The sequence below is a fragment of the Cheilinus undulatus genome, linkage group 5, assembly GCF_018320785.1.
Source record: "Cheilinus undulatus linkage group 5, ASM1832078v1, whole genome shotgun sequence".
Lineage (NCBI taxonomy): Eukaryota > Metazoa > Chordata > Actinopteri > Labriformes > Labridae > Cheilinus > Cheilinus undulatus.
This window is the reverse complement of record NC_054869.1, coordinates 24,648,732-24,665,516: the sequence shown is the minus strand read 5'-3', so window position 1 is coordinate 24,665,516 and position 16,785 is coordinate 24,648,732. Positions and strand designations below refer to the sequence as shown.

The following is a 16,785-nucleotide window of genomic DNA, read 5'->3' as shown; positions in this document are numbered from 1 at the left end:
ATATCGTTTAACTACAATCCAGTGTATGTGTTATTGGAGCCTGAACTGAGAGAAACTACAAAGCCATCTGACCCCCTGTACAGAGCTGCTTTTAGGACACAGGGAAGGTGTCGAGCTATAGAGACAGGTTGTATTTCAGCTTCCAGGTAGAGCTGCCACAACTCCAGGTAGCTTTGCATTCAAATAAATAAACTGACTCACATGTTTGCGGCTCCATCTGACCTGCTGCAAAGTATTTCTTAAACACAATGGTGTGTGACGAAGGAGGGTTCATGTGTTGCCTCAGGGAGCCCACGTGGCTATTCAGCGAGACGCTAAGCTTAGTACTCCAGAGCTGGCGGTTGGTGTACAAGAAGATTTCTGGATTATTCCTTTAACTGATGGTAAACCCTGAGTTATAAAATGAAAAATGTTAAGGCATCTGTAAATAATTACAAAGCACACCCAGTGAATTAAATTAGTTTTGACTGGCACTCTTTAAAACGAGTCTCTGTATGCCCCAAACAAGGGAGGCAGGGCTTGGACAATGACGCTGGTCAGGTCTACTGTTATTAACATCAACAGCCTGGAGGAATACTGTTTTGTGTATCTGAGAAAAGTGTGTGTTTGTGTGAGAAACCAACTTTTTCCCCTTGGCAACAATGGTTTGTGGTTTCTAAGAATCTCCAGATGCTTTCGTATAAACCTATTTTTATTCATTGGCCTTTTCCTGCGTGACAGGTCTCTTCCAGGCTTGACTGGTCTTATTTCCACATATGTCTCAATTCTGCTGTTGGGGTTCACTGCTCTGCCTATTTTTCCTTCAATTACAAATCATGGATTTTCAAAGCTCTCTGGTTCAAAGAGGCTTGTTGTTTCAAACCAACACACAAAAATAAAAAAGGATTTACTTTGAACATTTCAGGCATAAAATTGATTTTTACAATGGAAAACAACACCAAGAGTAAATAATGTAGTGTAGAGTGGAGGGTTATAACAGATAAATAGAGCATTTAGAAATAGTCAAGATGCACAGGCCTTTTCTTTTCCATGGTTGCTGCTTTCTTTCTGAGGGGTTTTAACCAGAAACTTTCACGTCAGAGATCTCTATCTGTGACTTCAAGGCTTTTTCTGCCTCTTGACTCTGCTGCTGCCCTGTAATTGAGGTTAATTTAGCGTGTCTGCATTCATGCTGTTGTGTTGGTGTGTGTGAGTTTGAGCCTGGGAATGTTTCAGATGCAATCCAATTTAGAAACATGCCTGGCTGGCTAAAATGGTCTGTTATCAGTGATGTCAGCATGGAAACAATGTTTGCTGACGCAAAAAACTCCCAACTTCAAGCACGCTTACAGGCTTTTCTAAGTTCTAAGTTCTAAGTCTAAGCCAGTCCTCTTTTTCAGCTATCTGGAATACCCTCTCATCAGAAATAGAAACATTATCTGACTCCCAAGTGTTCAAAAACAAGGTAAAACAATGGCTCGAACGAAGGCAAACCTGTGAATACTAAGTTAAATGTTTTACATCACTCAACATACTGTATTTTATTCCTCTTTGTTTGTAATCAGTTATTTTCATGTGCTGATCTTAATTATTTTTCATTATGTCATTAATCTGCATGTTTAAATCTACTTTACTGTTATCTTTTATGCATGCATGTGGTTGCCTGTCTACGTTTGCCTTGCTGTTGTTATTATTCTTATGCATCTGTTTAGCTGTTCATCTGTTGACTGTAATTGTCAGTCTTTTATGTCTGTTTTATTCTGTTGTATCATTTCTTAAAAGCCTAACCAGGGACAAGGACTGCAAATTAGCCATGGCTAGAAGTCCTGTCTACCATGTATTGGTTGCACTCCAGTTGGATGCAACAATATGTATTGTCCCTGACAAACTGATAAATAAATTACTCTCTCAAGGAAGCAGACACAAAACACATGAAATTATTTGATTACTCCACATACCTGCTGTATTTCTTTGGTGTTAGAGTAATTAAACCCAAAAGTTTAAGCTTTGGTGCATTTACAATGGGATTTCAAAAAAGTGAACTTCATGTACAGCGCTGGTTTGAAGAGGGAATATGACACACACTCCCTCCTTCCTTCTGTCCCTTATCAGCCACGACATCATTAATTCCATACTGCTTTTCAGATCTGATTATTAGCCATGACGTCATGGCCATTTGTGGTAGGCTTACTGTGAGCTACCAAAGTGTGAAACTATGACATATACGATGGAGAGTGGTGTTTCTCAACCTTTGTTCCATCCTGGCACCCTTTCAAAATTTGAAAATGTTCAAGTCACCCCGGTCAACATGCTAATAATAAAACGAACATTTGTTGTCCCCATGACTGCTGTGGGATTTGTGCAGTGGTAGTATCAAAAAGATAAACCTAAAACGCATCTCTTAAAACAATTAAAATGCCAAAAATTAGGGAAATATAAACAGCATGAGTCTTGAACAGTATGTACTGTCATAAGCCTATATACGCTGATATGATATCAGGAAAAGGGCATATGAGACCTATGCTGGGATAGCTAGTGCTGTGCACATTAATATTCATCGTAATTCTTGGTGGAATTTAAGTATTTGGAAGGCACCCCCGACAATGCCAGAGGGCACCCCAGGTTGCCATGGCACCCTGGATGAGAAAGGCTGATGTAGAGGACAGCTATTGAGTACATTGTGATGCTACCTCCTTCAGACACTTCGGGAGTGACTGTAGCTTTCAGCCAGGAGAAGATGTTGTCAGGTGGAGTCTAACTTTGATTGGACATTTCAACGCTGAACCACAATGCCTAACAGTTAGCGGGTCGGCGGTAATGGCCAGTCACTGCTTATCTTCTCCTGGCCCCCAGCTTAATCCCTCCCTCATATTCCAGAGCCAACAAGAGGCTGGGCTGCCTCTCCCTGCTCCTCCCTGCTATCCCCAGACTGTGCAGGGAAACCCAGACATCCCTCAACTGGGAATAGCCAGGCCCACCCAGGGACCCTTTGTCCCTACATTGCTGGACAAGGTTCTGGTACTCGGTGGTTACTCTCTACGGCCTCAACGCATCCGTCCTCCCATGGGGCCATCAGTTTGATCAGAACATCTTCTTGGCCTCCTCAGACCATATGACCATGTTGGGCCTCATAGAGGTTTGGACGACCTGGAGAAAGAGAAGTTTCCATCCCAGGCCCCCCCCTCATCTCCCATGATGGTGCTGACTGCAGGAGGCCCTTCTTTGACTTCTTGGAGGATGGTGGTTTTTCCCACTCCCTGATACACTGGATAGATCATGTTGGTCTCACATGGGCTTGGCACTTTTTGCATTCTGTAGATGTCGGCCAGTGCTCTGAGGACCTTGTTGTGGCATTGATCCTCTTATTCCACATAGCCTGCACGGTGGGTCCTCCCTCATTCCCCACCTGTGCAGGTTCGGTGGTGTTGGGAGGGTGTTGGGTATCGTACACTGAATGGAGCAGGAAAGACTCCAGTATCCAGAGTTTGGGCCAGGTGTTCCTGCATTTTGGCAGGTCCCATTTTGTCCAAGCTCCCTGTGGTTCAAACTGTAAGGCCCTCAACCTTCTCCCTTTCTCCTCTAGTGGTCTGACCTTGACTTGGATTATGTCTCCCCTCTGCCTTGGGTCTGCTTTCCCCCATTGCTGGAAACAGGTGGATCTGAGTCCCTGTTGTCCAATGCATGGGTTCCGGATGATGTCTTTCAACTTCGACAGGCTTTTTGCATGTGTCACCGTTGTGTCTGCATCTACATCGTCACAGCCCTGCACTTTATAACCTTGAACTCTTCAACCACTGATGATAGGGGTAGTCGTAACTGACCAGACCTGATGTAAAGCCCTACTAAAGTGAAGCTTGGTGCAATGCTGAGGCACCCGCAGAGGTGTTTTTTCACTCAACTCTTGATTCCCTCCACTGTTGTCATAGTCAACAGTACAAATAAATTTCCACATGAACTGGTTTTCAATTCAAAAAAGGGGTTGGAGGGGTTAGTTATTCTTAAACTTCCAGGCAGGTCAATATTCCTCAGAAGAGAGGACATGCAGTGCCACTGAAAAAAAAGTTTGATCGATTGCTACTGAAAATTAAAAAAAAAAAAAAAAAAACTCAGTGAAAATACAAAGAGAAGGAAATGAGCGTGACTTTTGTATGGAGACAAACAATCAATATGAGAGATAAAGTGGTTTGGATCCGAGTGGTCCAAACTCAGACCTGTAATCACAGTTCAAAGTCATTTATGCAGCCATATACCAAACTTAGATCTCTAAGACTGGGTTGTCTTGATTTTGAATTTTACATTTTTATTCTTTTTGAACCCCAGTGTGGTTTTGGTCTGTCCTGCCAGAATTGTGGGCAAACACTGGGTATCCTAGCAATGTAAATTCTGAACATTGCCCAAAAATATCACAAATTAATTTGCTACATAGCACATGTTCTTATCAGTTGAAATGTGTTCTACATTATCTACTTATGTTATTTGTGTTATTTTCCTCCTACTGCACACTAAATATACAAATTTTACTTTACTGACATATTCCAACTTTCTAATATCACTAAAATCTTTTCAGATTCAACAGATGTCTTACACAGATAAAGACTGTCTATCATAACCGGAGCGCTTTTACATACAACAAAGTCATACCCTCCCCAGTATCATGTGTGATTAAGTACAGTTCATGCCATCTGCCCCCATAACACTGAAGATTGAAACATTCATAGCTGGGTAAGAACTGGATACTTCACAGGGAGGTGGGCCCTGGGTGTGTTTGACTGAGAGTGTATGTGACAGTGAAACAGCACTCATTAATTCATAAACAGCAGGCCACAAATAGAGCTGCAATCTTGTGTGAAAACCACTGGGGAGTAAGGTGGGGGGAGGAGGAGGGTGTGGGGTGCAGAGGGCAGGTTGTCTAACCACTGTAACTTTCCCCTCATTATTCTGATTCGACAGCTCAGAAGCCAATGAAAACATAGCACATGAAGCGCCTGGTTACCGGGGCAGAAATACATTCCTGGAACTCATGCTGTCTCTCTGGAGCCCGACATGTAACCTTAAAAACGAGGCACAAAAGAAGCACATTTCTGCCAAGATGTTAACCTGGCAAACTGGGGGACAGACTCCTCAAGAGGCTGATTTCTGGATTCTGGATGACTCACCTTGATTACCATTTAACCATCTGCTCCAGTCAAACCCCCATCACAACATAATTATGAGAGAGCCATGTGCCAGACAGCAAATAAAACCAGCAGAGGTCAAAAACACCAGGAACCAGTTATAAAAATGATAATATAAACACTTCCTCAGGTTGCTTATTTTTACCATTTATTTGAGAATTCAAAAAACTATTTCAGCAATGGGTTTGAAGTTTGCAGGCATGACCATTCTACTTTTAAATGTTTTCTCTTTTCTGACTTCTTTCAAAAAGTCCTGTCATAAAAAACAGACCAGATCTGTGAATTCAAAGGAACTTCAAAGACCCTTTTTTCTGTACATCCTTCAGTGATCATGTGGAAATTTTTAAAAACCATAAGGGGCTCAGTCAGTAACACAAGAAAGGCCATTTTTCTCTTTCTTCAATTCCCTCCTCGGTTATCTTTTCTTAAAGTGAGAAGACACAGAAACTGGGACAACTAAAGCAATTTTTCTAATTTACAGCAGCATTAGTGTTCACGTTGTTCGTTTCAATATGCGTGCTATTACCTTGTCACAGTGTAATTCCACATTCAGGTCTCCTTTGTTTGTGTGCAGACGGACATAGCCTTTTTTCTTCACGTACTGGTATCGCACAGTGTCGTCTGCAATGGCATCTAAAAATAAAAGCACAGAAAACTGTTATTGTTTGATGGCTTTTCTGAATGAAATGGTAGGTTGTTTTTTAATCCTTCTGAAAAAGTTTTGATTGTCTAGCAGTCTAGCAGGACTTTGATGCTGCAGCAGGTAGCACAACTTAAATATATTCAGTAAACTTTCAAGTAAACACAAAAATCCACACACAGAAAGCAAATATCACTATTAATGACCGCAAGTAATCACGGCTTCATTTGAAAGCGGCTCATTTGACAGTCAGCCAAAGATCATTCCAGTGATGGTGGTGCTTAATGTCTAATTTAACATACATTTCCTGTTTTCTCCACTCACAGCTTACTTTTCAACAATCTCCTTAGTGTGTGCATGAATAAATTCAGTGTAGACTTCCCCCATTTTGTAAGGCCACTGAACAGCAACAACTAAGCTGACCTTAAATGTTTCTAGTTTCCTAATAGCTCACAATATCAGGAAAGAAACTGGACCAAGCATTTTGTTACACCTCATTTCAAAATAGTACAAAATGCAAGTCATGTCAACATCTTTTGTCATACCACTCAACAACAAGTGACATGGCCAACCATTCAAAAGAGGGCGGTCTACTGCAGTGGCTCTCCACTGGCTAAGCCTCAGGACTAACCTCTGCTCTCTTACTGAGAATTGTGACCCAAAGTTTTGAAAATGTCTCAACCACTTACCTTTATTTAAAAGACAGTTTTTAGTGTTGACCATGGATAGAATAAAATATATGAGTGAATAAAAAGACAGGGCAAAGCAAGCATGTCTAAAAAGCACACCAGTACTGAAGCCCTGCACACATTTATTTTACTCCAATTTTTTGTGTAAGTGGGAAACTTGGTAATTTCTTGAATAACCTCATTATCTTGGGAATACCAGCAATGTCATTAGGAAGAATGGAGACATATTGAAATTTTGGAAAACAACCTATTTACTCTTTATCATGGAACAATGGAACAAAATAAAATGTATGGATGTCAGCATCTATTTCTCCCACACATCCCAGACTTTTGGGTCCCCACTGCTTCATAGGCTCGCAAAGTTCACCGAACCATGTCCCTTCTTTATTGTGAATAGCATGTGTAATATGACTATAAGGTCACCACAATGCAGACTTAATGAGTCAGAAAAAGGATGGATCAAGTCATATCCCAGATTAAATTGTTACTCCAAGTCTAGAAGTCAAATGGTTTCATTATGTGGTTTATCTCTTATGTTGCAAATGAGAATATGGATCAATGAAAAGAAAAGCTGTTAGACAGTTAGTCGACCAAAGTTTGACCAATCAGATTTGACTATTTAAATCCTTTCAGGAAAGCCTTAATTATTACAGAATTTTGTCATTTTCATTGAAAATTACTCAAACCAATAATTTTTTAGTCAAAATAACTGGGTTAAAAGGTTGAAAACAAATTAATCCTTGCAGCTCCAACATCAGTTCTTGCTCAATTAAAAATACTTCAACCATATCCTTAACATTTACCACTCTACAGTCCTTGTACCATGCTTTAGTATTGTCTGATTTACTTTAAGACACATCTGAAAAAGTAAATGGACTACCACTCCTCTTCAGAAACCTGATAGGGGTCACTAAATCCAAACCTTGTCCTCTTCCTCTGAAGTGTACTGAACCCACTACATAGTTGCGTAACAGAAAATCTCTCTCATGGAGCAGCCCAGAGACTGACAGGAGGAGAACACAGTCGAACAGAGCAGCTCCCACTTGCAGCTAAATTCAACTGTGTGTGAGCACAAAGCTGCAAAAAGAGCAGGCGTGACTAGCCAGTCTTCTGTGGGAAAAAATAAAGATTAAAGCTCCAAAAGAAAGATGTGGTGAAGTTTTATGCCTGCTGGGAATAAGCAGTGGGTTTATTTGTGTGAGATATTCACTTGCCTGCTTCGTGTGTTGTTGCAGGAGTCATCGCTGTGGATGTGAAGGAGGCTGATACTCTGCCTGTCGAATAGTGGGCCTGGAGGAAAAAATGGGACAAGAAAAAATAACAACAGCCTTTATGTCATTGTTTTAAACTTTAGCTTCTTGTCTACTACTTCACCTGTTACTGTTTGATTTTAGCCATTTGTCTCTGAAGGTTTTTTTAGAAGCAAACTAAGCTTTTCCCTTTCTTCTTACAGAAACATGAACAAATTGAAAGAGTTCTCCAGTACAAGCCGGATCAATTAATCAAATTATAATCCCTGCAAATAAAGCAAAAAAACAAATCTCAACTTTGGTTAAACTCTTGAGACCATCTCCAAAGCTTTCCACTGCATCTCAAGGTCAACATCAGTGGATAGAGATTGAGTTTTTCCAATGTTAAGAATCTGGGTGATTTTATTTGTCATTGTGTTTTTGTGGGGATACTAAGCAGGACTAGCATCTACTCAGAGACACTGATCTGGAGCGATAGGGATCTGAGACACGGATGAGCACAGCTCTTTCAACAACTTGAGGTTTATTAGCTTACTCAAGGGCATCTATCCCTAACTAGCTGCTCAAACTCTGTTTATGTTGTAAATGCTAAACTTAAATCCTCAAATACCTCAGCAACTATGGACTACACAAAAAACTAACTAAACTAACTTCTCACTTATGTATTGAACTATATGATTAATTTCTGCACCATATGAATGCAAAATTATTCTAATCTTTGGAGATGGATGACCCATTTCATGTGAATCAAACTGACTAATATGCATCTAAATCTGCTGTGGATTTTTGAATGGTGGTAGATATATTTGCTTAGCATCCTGTGTTTTACTTTTGATCTACACTCTACTACTTAAGTCTTAAATATTTAATGCTGCCGTTCTTTTTGGCTAGGAAATTTTTGAGAACGAGATTTTGGACAATGAGGCTCCTACTTCCGACTGAGGATTAGACAAGCTCTTCAATAATATGTGCTGGACAGATCAGGGATATTCTACAAAGTGCGAGTGGATGGTGGGATGTTTAATCTCTCTGGTGTGCCTTGGGTCTGCCCCTGGGGGTTCCCCCGAGACGAATGTGCCAAGAAAACCTCCAGAGGGATGCACCTTGGAAGCATCCTGATCAGATGCATGAACTCCTCAGCCGTAATGAGCTAACACAGGATATCTAACCTCCTGTCCCATCTTTAAGACCTGAGCCAAGTTGCCTAGCAGAGGAAACTAATTTAGGCTGCTTGTATCCATTTTGTTCTTGTGCAAACCCAAAGCTCGTGAGCAAAGGTGAGGGCTGGACAGAATAAACTTTAAAACTGAAAACTGCCTTTCAGCACAGACTGATTTAGGCTTCTTATGTGAGGATATCCTACTTGTCTTGGTTTAATATCACTGTAAAGTGATAATGTTTGGGTTTTTTTGATAAAAATTTTCTCTCGGGTCAGATAGATAAAATACCCATGCCTTGCAGCAGCCTGTGTGTCTATTCCTGCTGTAAAATTTTCCGCCAGAGATCAGGATGTGCTAAATACATCCAGCAGGTTTTCAGCTCAGAGGCACTTCAGCAGGACAGACACTTTCTCATTAAAAACAGCCTGAAGCTTTATCCTCCAGTGGAAGAATAATCGCGCCACTCAGCCCACACCTCTCTCCAGCCACACACTTGGCTGGTCCCCTCATTGCGCTAAGTGGTGCATCAAGTGCAAACCAGCTTAATGACAGCCTCTGCAGCTTCTGTGTGATTAAGAGCACAGCATCCTCAGCCTTGAGAGATTTATACCATCTCATAATTATGGGGCGTTACAGATGCTTTAAGGTTCTTTGAGCTTAAATTATAGTAGCAAGCATTTGCCGCATAGTAATACACAAAATCCAAAAATATCCCCAACAATGGAGTGGGATTGGAGGAGTTATTTAAGTCATTAGAATAATTTCTCAGGAAGATATAAGAGGAGACATGAAAAGGGATTTCAAAAGTCTACTCTACAGTCCTGGTTTAGCATTCTTCTGCTCTAGTTCTTGTGAAGGCGCATGAAAGCGTAGACTTTACCTTGTATGCTCCGTCTGACCTATATTCCCTGTTCTCATCACATTGACTGTGAACTCGAGATGGAGAGCAACCAAGGAAAAGCTTGGGCGTGAAAACCAGACATTGCGTAGCATCAAAGGAGAGCTGATAAGAAGAGGAGTGTTGATGTTGTTTAAACTGAATCAGACATCTTCCCCCCCGGTCATTCAAGGATACAGTCGTGGTGGTAACGTGGCTGCAGGTGACCTTTTTTTGTTACACTTCTCTGTGTTCCTTTCCCCCTCAGTTAAACCTGACTTATAATGAATGAAAGCATAACCATACCAAGATTACAGCAGGTATCAAGAAGGTCATTTAAACAAGGAATATAAACCTGCTGCAGATTTTAAGTTGTTTAGTAATTATTCCATTTCTTACTACAATTTCCTATAATGTAAACCCTGACAATTTCTCTCTGACTTGGTCTTTTTACATAACTGCTAAAACTCCTGTAATGTTATATTATTCATCTTCCTCAGAGCACCGCCAGTGCTCTTTGTTCTGTTTCTAGATGCAGTTGTTTGTCTTGATGCCCACAGATTTGTCCTTATATGACTGTGTATTTAGCTCCCTCCTGTGTTCAATATATTCATTACAGTTTTCTCTACAATTATTTCCATTCTGAAATGCATCAGCAGCACTCCTGATTGTCAAATCAGATAAAATGTCTAAATAAAGTATGATAACAAAGTCTACAATTGCATTTCATGAGACCTTTAAAGTGCCCTAAATACTGAATTTTTCCCTCAATTTTCTGATTGATAATTATACGACTAAAACCCTATAGACCCATTAGGCTGACTTTAGGTTGGCGCTAAGAAGAAGTATGCCAGTAGGGTAGAAATTACAGTTTAGTTGCAAGGGTAGTCCAGTCCATTAATAAAGCACATTTATAACAACCAACACAGAACAAAGTACTTGATAGAGGAAAAAGTGAATAAATAGTAAATAAATTAGTAAAATAAATAGTATTTACATTTTACATGCAAACACAGAAAAAACATATAAGGTCTTAAAATGTAAATGTAAATTTACACCTGAAAGAATATCCACCTCGATGCAAAATTAGGATATTATTTAACAGGTTTAATTATGTATCATTAATTTGATCTTGCTCTGTAAGACAGTCTGCTGACCCGCTGCACTGCTGACATAAATATGAGCTTTATCCTGTCCTTGTTGGATTTCATCTTTATGTCTTGCTTCTTTTCCTCCTTATTTTTGAACTGTAAACTTCTTCAACCAAAACCAGTTTGTGCTGCCGGGGGGCCGTACCCCTGGGCCTCCACCTACACCTGCCGCCTGGTCTCCAATGCACCTGACCCTCAGGGATTTTATTTGAAGAACATCATAAAATAATAGTTTAAACAACAGTCAAATCAAGCAATGTAAATACCTGTACAAGCAATTATAATGAGGACTGGGATTAAATATTCTCATCTTAGAAAAGACATTCAAGACTGGAAGTGGTCGCCTGTTCAGCAGGTTCAAGGTAGTTACCAAAGAGGGTTGATTCTCCCTGGTTTTAATCCCAGTTTTAGGCACACCCAGGAGCAGCTGACTGGGTGACCTCTGTATTCTAGCAGGTAATGTTTTTAAAATAACCTTGCAACAAGAGGTAGCCAATGGAGGGAGAATTGCACATGGGTAATGTGGTCTCTCTTTTATCTTTCGCTTCTTTGTTGCCCTTCATCAAGAAATTAAATTTTTTGATGAAAGGTCTGAAGGAACTGTGAGTAAAACTAAGATCTGGTGTCTGTGGCATTTCCTTGCTGTAGTAGTGATATACATTCTACAATGAACTGTAATGATTTGTATCCCAGAGGAGAAATATTCAAAGTAACAGAGAGTAGAGTAGAGCAGAGTATGGAGAAGGAATAATGATAGGCCTGCAAAATTTGACTGATGCATCAAATAAAAGACAACTATCTTCCAGACAAGGAGTTCAGTCTAAAAAGAAAACAGCTAGTTACAAGAACAAATAAACATTTGTGTATTTTTTCTTTACATTGGAGTGCAAAGATCAGGGATAGAGACAGGTATACCAAACCCACGTTAACACTGTGTGTGAACCGCAGCCCAAAACCATTTAGTTCATGATTAGTTTCCCAGATGGTCCTGGGATTGATTTATGATGTTCAGTACTTATATTTGGTCATTCAAAATTCTCAGTTACTTAAATCAATGCCCACATTTTTTTCAAACTATGCACATTTTAAGTTAATGTTACCATAACCTTTTTCGTTTCTCTTCATTTGGTCATTTCATGTCCCTTTAACATTCTTAATAAGACAATAAAGTTAAGAGCAACCTTAATGCCAAATAGAGTATACTTACAGCGTTTAATTTGTCTGTCTTCTTCGCCTCTGGTTCCTTCATAGTAGAAGCTAGGAGCTGATCTCCCTTGTAGTCTTTGTACAGTTCAGCTAAAGTCTCCCTTGTCTCCAGATTGGTGCTTTTCAGGTGGTATGCTGGGTCCTGTTTGGCCTTTTCCTCATCTAAAGAGAGCAAGGAGGAGACAGGGCAAAAAGAATGACATGGCTTAACCTGAGCATCTTTTGTTTTAGAAGAAGAAAGAACTACCTGGCAAGATACAAACTCACTCCCTTATTCAGGGGTCAAAATTGATCAAGAAAGCACAATTACATGGCACAAATTAATCATTTACACGAGGCAGTTTGTAACTCACCCGGGTCCAACACTTTCAGGTTGTTTTTGACATGGAAGAAGTTGGACACATTGAACTTATCCAGGTTTGTGGGATCCTACAAAGGTACAACATATTAATTTACTCTCGGATTTGTATCCAAAGACTCCCTAAACTACGTTCTGACAAACTTTTAGAAATCACAGCAAAGCAAAAACATACTTGAAGCGTTATTATGTCTTTTCTGGTGAAGGGCTCATCAGTCAGCAGATCTTTAAAACTTTTGGTCTTAATGTTGAGCTGCTCCACAGCCTAAAGGGAACATGAAGACAACAGAGGCGTATATTTCCACACATCAAGGTCAATAAACTCGTGTTAAAAGAAAGTGGTTACTAATTTGTCAATTTTATCTGTCTGGAATAGCATATAAAAAAAATAAATTTGTAGTGCAAAACAGTTTTGATGTGATGTAAGGCAGTATTTTGTGAGATCATGTGGGTTGAGTATCTGGATTGTATCACAGAGAAATCTAAATCAATAGTATCTGTGTGTGTGCGTCTACTTTGTGTGTGTAATTTTAGACATTGATCTGTTCCAAAAAAGCTTCTCTTTGAGGGTCAATGCAGAGATGGCGTGCGAGTTCACCCACCTCATAAGAAAACACATTGCCTGTGACCTTGTTGGCAACGATGTGAGAGTTATTCGTGAAGACGTTGTACAGAACAGGGCAGTGATACTTTCCTGGAACAAAAAGAAAAGAGAAAAATCAGTAGTGAGAGGAGCAGCAGAGTCCCTGTCTTCTGTTTCCACAGGCTCAGACCTCATCTCCTTCAGAAGTCAAAGAAGTACAAGAAGTAATGTGCTCCCCGCTGAATTATGTCATCTCACCCACATTTCCCCCCTCCTCTTGCTTTAATTTGCTCTTCGCCTCTCCCAAAATTACCCTCCAACACTTTTTAAGTAATATTTTCTCATTTATACTGCTCTCTCACACAGTGGTCAGTGAGATATGTGTGAGCTTGACCTTTTCTTTCCACACTTATGGCTGATTTTAGTGATTAGAATAAGATAATGGAACTTGTTCAGGTCTAATGGCAAAATCAACATATAAAGCCCCAATTTTCTACACAACTGTGTTAAGGCTAAAGTACATTGTAGACATGCAGTAAGTATATTTACCATCGTTGTTCTTGATGAAGTTAAGTTTGATGAGGGACTTAGCTTCCAGTTTCTGTGAAAAGAAGAAAAATTAGGTGTTAATGTGCAATAACACAGGTTAATTTAGCTGACATAAAAATAAAAAGAATAAACTTTCCCTCTTCTATAAAAACTATTAACAGAACTTGAACTCAAAATGTTTTATCAAAGTGTACATTCAGCTGGTTCAAGTGCAGCCTGAGGCTTCTTTCCAGCATCTTTCACCTACCACTTACAGTTCTTGTGTTTAACTGTATAAACAACAAATTACTTGTGAAACCACGAAAGGAACAGAATTTCCTAACAGAACTAATATTTTTCATCTGTATATAAAAAATATAAAAAGGACTGATTTTGTTTTTAGAATAAAATGGCTCATTCAGACAAAAATAGTGACAATTCAAATGTTACACCTCTGTCATAAGGCCACATTATTATTTAAATGAAGTAGGTGCTAGCTAAATTGACACAATCCATCTGCATGGAATAAATGTATATAGTCACTAAACTTAAATATACTAATCTTTTAGGCTGATCATATGGGTTTGTATGTATTTGATAGTAGTCTAATGATAAGCATATCCCAAAGGATATGTGTTTTGTCTTACCTCCCCAGAGGTGGGGTTCGTCCCATACCTCTTGATCCATGGAACGATGCTCCTAAAACAAAAGATGGAAAGGAGTTAAAGGAGGCTAAATGAGAGGCAACCAAACTCAAATGACAAAAAATCTATCTTTATAAGCAAACATTCTTCAGGCTCATCATATTTTAAAACTTCGACTATTTGATTCCATGTTGTGTTTAGTATGAAACCAGCAATATACACAGATTTAACAAATAAGATCACTTAAGCCTTCATGTATTTACAGTTTTAACAGTTGCACTGCTTAGACTGTAGTATTGAGTTGACAGACAAATTGAGCAACAGATCTGCCATCAAACCAATCCTTAACCTCATAACTTACAACAGGTCGAAGACAACTCCCTCCTCAGTACAGACAGGATACTCAAACGGCTGAAGAGAAAGGCTGAAATGTTTCAGAGAGACAAGTACAGTTAAAATGACAATTTTTGTGACAAGTCACAAAACCTAAGTCTCGTAGACTTCGTACAAAATCTTTCCACCTCTAAGAAATAAATTTGCTGTCATGTATCCTCTACTGCTGATGAAAAGGATTAGGCAAAATTTCATGTGTCTGTAAGCTGCAACTGGATACCTTGAATTACCTTAAATTTCCCTGGGGAATAATAAAGTATCTATCATCTATCTATTTATCTATACTGTACATCTCCTGGTAATAATGAAGAGTCTTCTCTTACCTGCAGTGATCAAAAGGAAGTCGTCTGAAGTTTGACTGTGGGATCTCTAAAATATCCAAACATAGAGCAACATGACATTAATTATACATCTTAACCTGCATAATTGATGAGTAAGTATCTTTTAAAATCTGTTTTTAACTTCGGAAAATGGAAATACTAAGTCCCTGTTAAATTCAGTGCATCAGAAGACAAAGATTAGCCAGCAGGTAAGGTTTACCCATTGAGGATTAAACTAGAGTATTCTGATATGATGTTCAGAACGCCTTGGTAGTTTCTAACATGGGATTTGGGACAAAAACCCCTCAAAAATCATGTTCATGTCTTTAATCCTTTATATAATAATCTCCCAAAATTCTTCAACAGTATTAAACCCTCAGGGCTATTAAATTGAACCCATAAGGAGGACGTCCCAAGAAGACACTTCTTTGGTATTAGTGTTCACAAGCCAAAAAGGTGGATCCCTAGTCTAATAAAATAGCCCTGCAATTAAGTCAGCAATATAAGCCCCAGTGATCAGTGTCGATCTAGTTTTATGGTATTTTGGAGCCTCTAGTTACCGTAAAGTTGGCATTACTCCTCTGATAGCTATAACAAAACACTGATAGCTATAACGAAACACTTTAAAATATAATCAAATTAATCCATATGATGGTGTTATAATGGCCTAGACAAGGTTTACAGAAAAAGGACTTACTGAAAAGTTGCTGAATAAAGCTACATGAGTTTTTGCTTGCTGAGACTGACTTAGCCTATGTAAATTACCAACGGAATATAAATTAATTGCTGTTAGCTATAAATATGATTGTAAGACAAAGTAAAAAGCGTATAGTACATCAGAAGATAACAAGCATATGCCAACCGAAGCCTAACGTTGTAGGTAAATGTTTGTTTTTATCAGGAACCACTAAGAGTGGGTGAACTTGAGACAAATATGAATTCCTCTCACCTGCTCGCTTCCCTCCATAAAAGTTTGTGTATTCTGTACAAGTGATGTACCTATAGGTGGGATAAAGGACACACATATAAATACAGCAATATCAAAATAATTATTAAACTTAGGCGCGTGCGTTCTAGCTGGGTATCTGGTTGGTCAGCACCGTTAGCAAACGTTGCTACGCTAACAGACGATAATAACACGGTCTAGTGATGCGGTTATGTGTCCAGGTAGACAAGAATACTTACATTTTGTCTTTTTGGTGCTGCCGCTTCCCCATTTTGAAATTTTAAATTGGGTTGAAAGATTACTTGCAAGAAAAAGACAAACTTTTTCAGCAAAAGAAAACACTATCCTTTCGTGACTTCCTGTTTGTTTTCTACGTCGACGTTACGATAAACGGTTTAATATTAACGACAGCTGCACTCTATCGCCCTCCACTGGAAGAAAGCGCAAAAAAGTAACTGAACATTCACAAGGATAGTGATGTTGATATTGTTTGATGTGAACCCAAGTTTATAGCTTGGAATTGCGCAATAAACAGCCAGTGAATTATAACCTACACAGTTTGCAAAGTTATTCACTGTATCTTACATTTTGTGTTATAATTAACATCTACGTGCTCTAATTCCTTAAATATTTGAAGTTTACATTATCCTGTTTATGTTAACAGCATATGCTGGTATTGAGTATGTGCGTGCTTAGAGATGGCAGCTCAAACTAACAGCAGTAGATTGCATGGGTTTTGAAAAATAAACAATTAAGGTAAGAGGCACACTGGAAAATAACAGAACAAATCTTAAGCAACAGTGTTTATTTTTTTGACTATTCTCCTGAAATGATTACCTCATGTGTTTCCTCTAATTTTTCACCCTCTGAGAATTTCCCTCATTTCA

At 39.1% G+C, this 16,785-nt stretch overlaps 1 protein-coding gene across 1 annotated transcript in view; it reads right to left on the bottom strand.

Annotated features, from left to right (window-relative positions):
- ppil2 (peptidylprolyl isomerase (cyclophilin)-like 2) overlaps nucleotides 1-16,278 on the bottom strand; it is a 36,183-nt gene extending 19,905 nt beyond the window's left edge. The window contains exons 1-12 of the mRNA XM_041787849.1: nucleotides 16,138-16,278; nucleotides 15,902-15,951; nucleotides 14,956-15,001; nucleotides 14,601-14,663; nucleotides 14,243-14,294; nucleotides 13,617-13,668; nucleotides 13,087-13,178; nucleotides 12,660-12,749; nucleotides 12,480-12,555; nucleotides 12,128-12,288; nucleotides 7,697-7,772; nucleotides 5,680-5,786 (exon numbers count right to left, since the gene is read on the bottom strand). Coding sequence (XP_041643783.1) covers nucleotides 5,680-5,786; nucleotides 7,697-7,772; nucleotides 12,128-12,288; nucleotides 12,480-12,555; nucleotides 12,660-12,749; nucleotides 13,087-13,178; nucleotides 13,617-13,668; nucleotides 14,243-14,294; nucleotides 14,601-14,663; nucleotides 14,956-15,001; nucleotides 15,902-15,951; nucleotides 16,138-16,169 — 897 coding nt within the window. The 5' untranslated portion in view covers nucleotides 16,170-16,278. The remainder of the gene's footprint in view (nucleotides 1-5,679; nucleotides 5,787-7,696; nucleotides 7,773-12,127; nucleotides 12,289-12,479; nucleotides 12,556-12,659; nucleotides 12,750-13,086; nucleotides 13,179-13,616; nucleotides 13,669-14,242; nucleotides 14,295-14,600; nucleotides 14,664-14,955; nucleotides 15,002-15,901; nucleotides 15,952-16,137) is intronic.
- Between the last annotated feature and the right edge of the window lie 507 nt (nucleotides 16,279-16,785).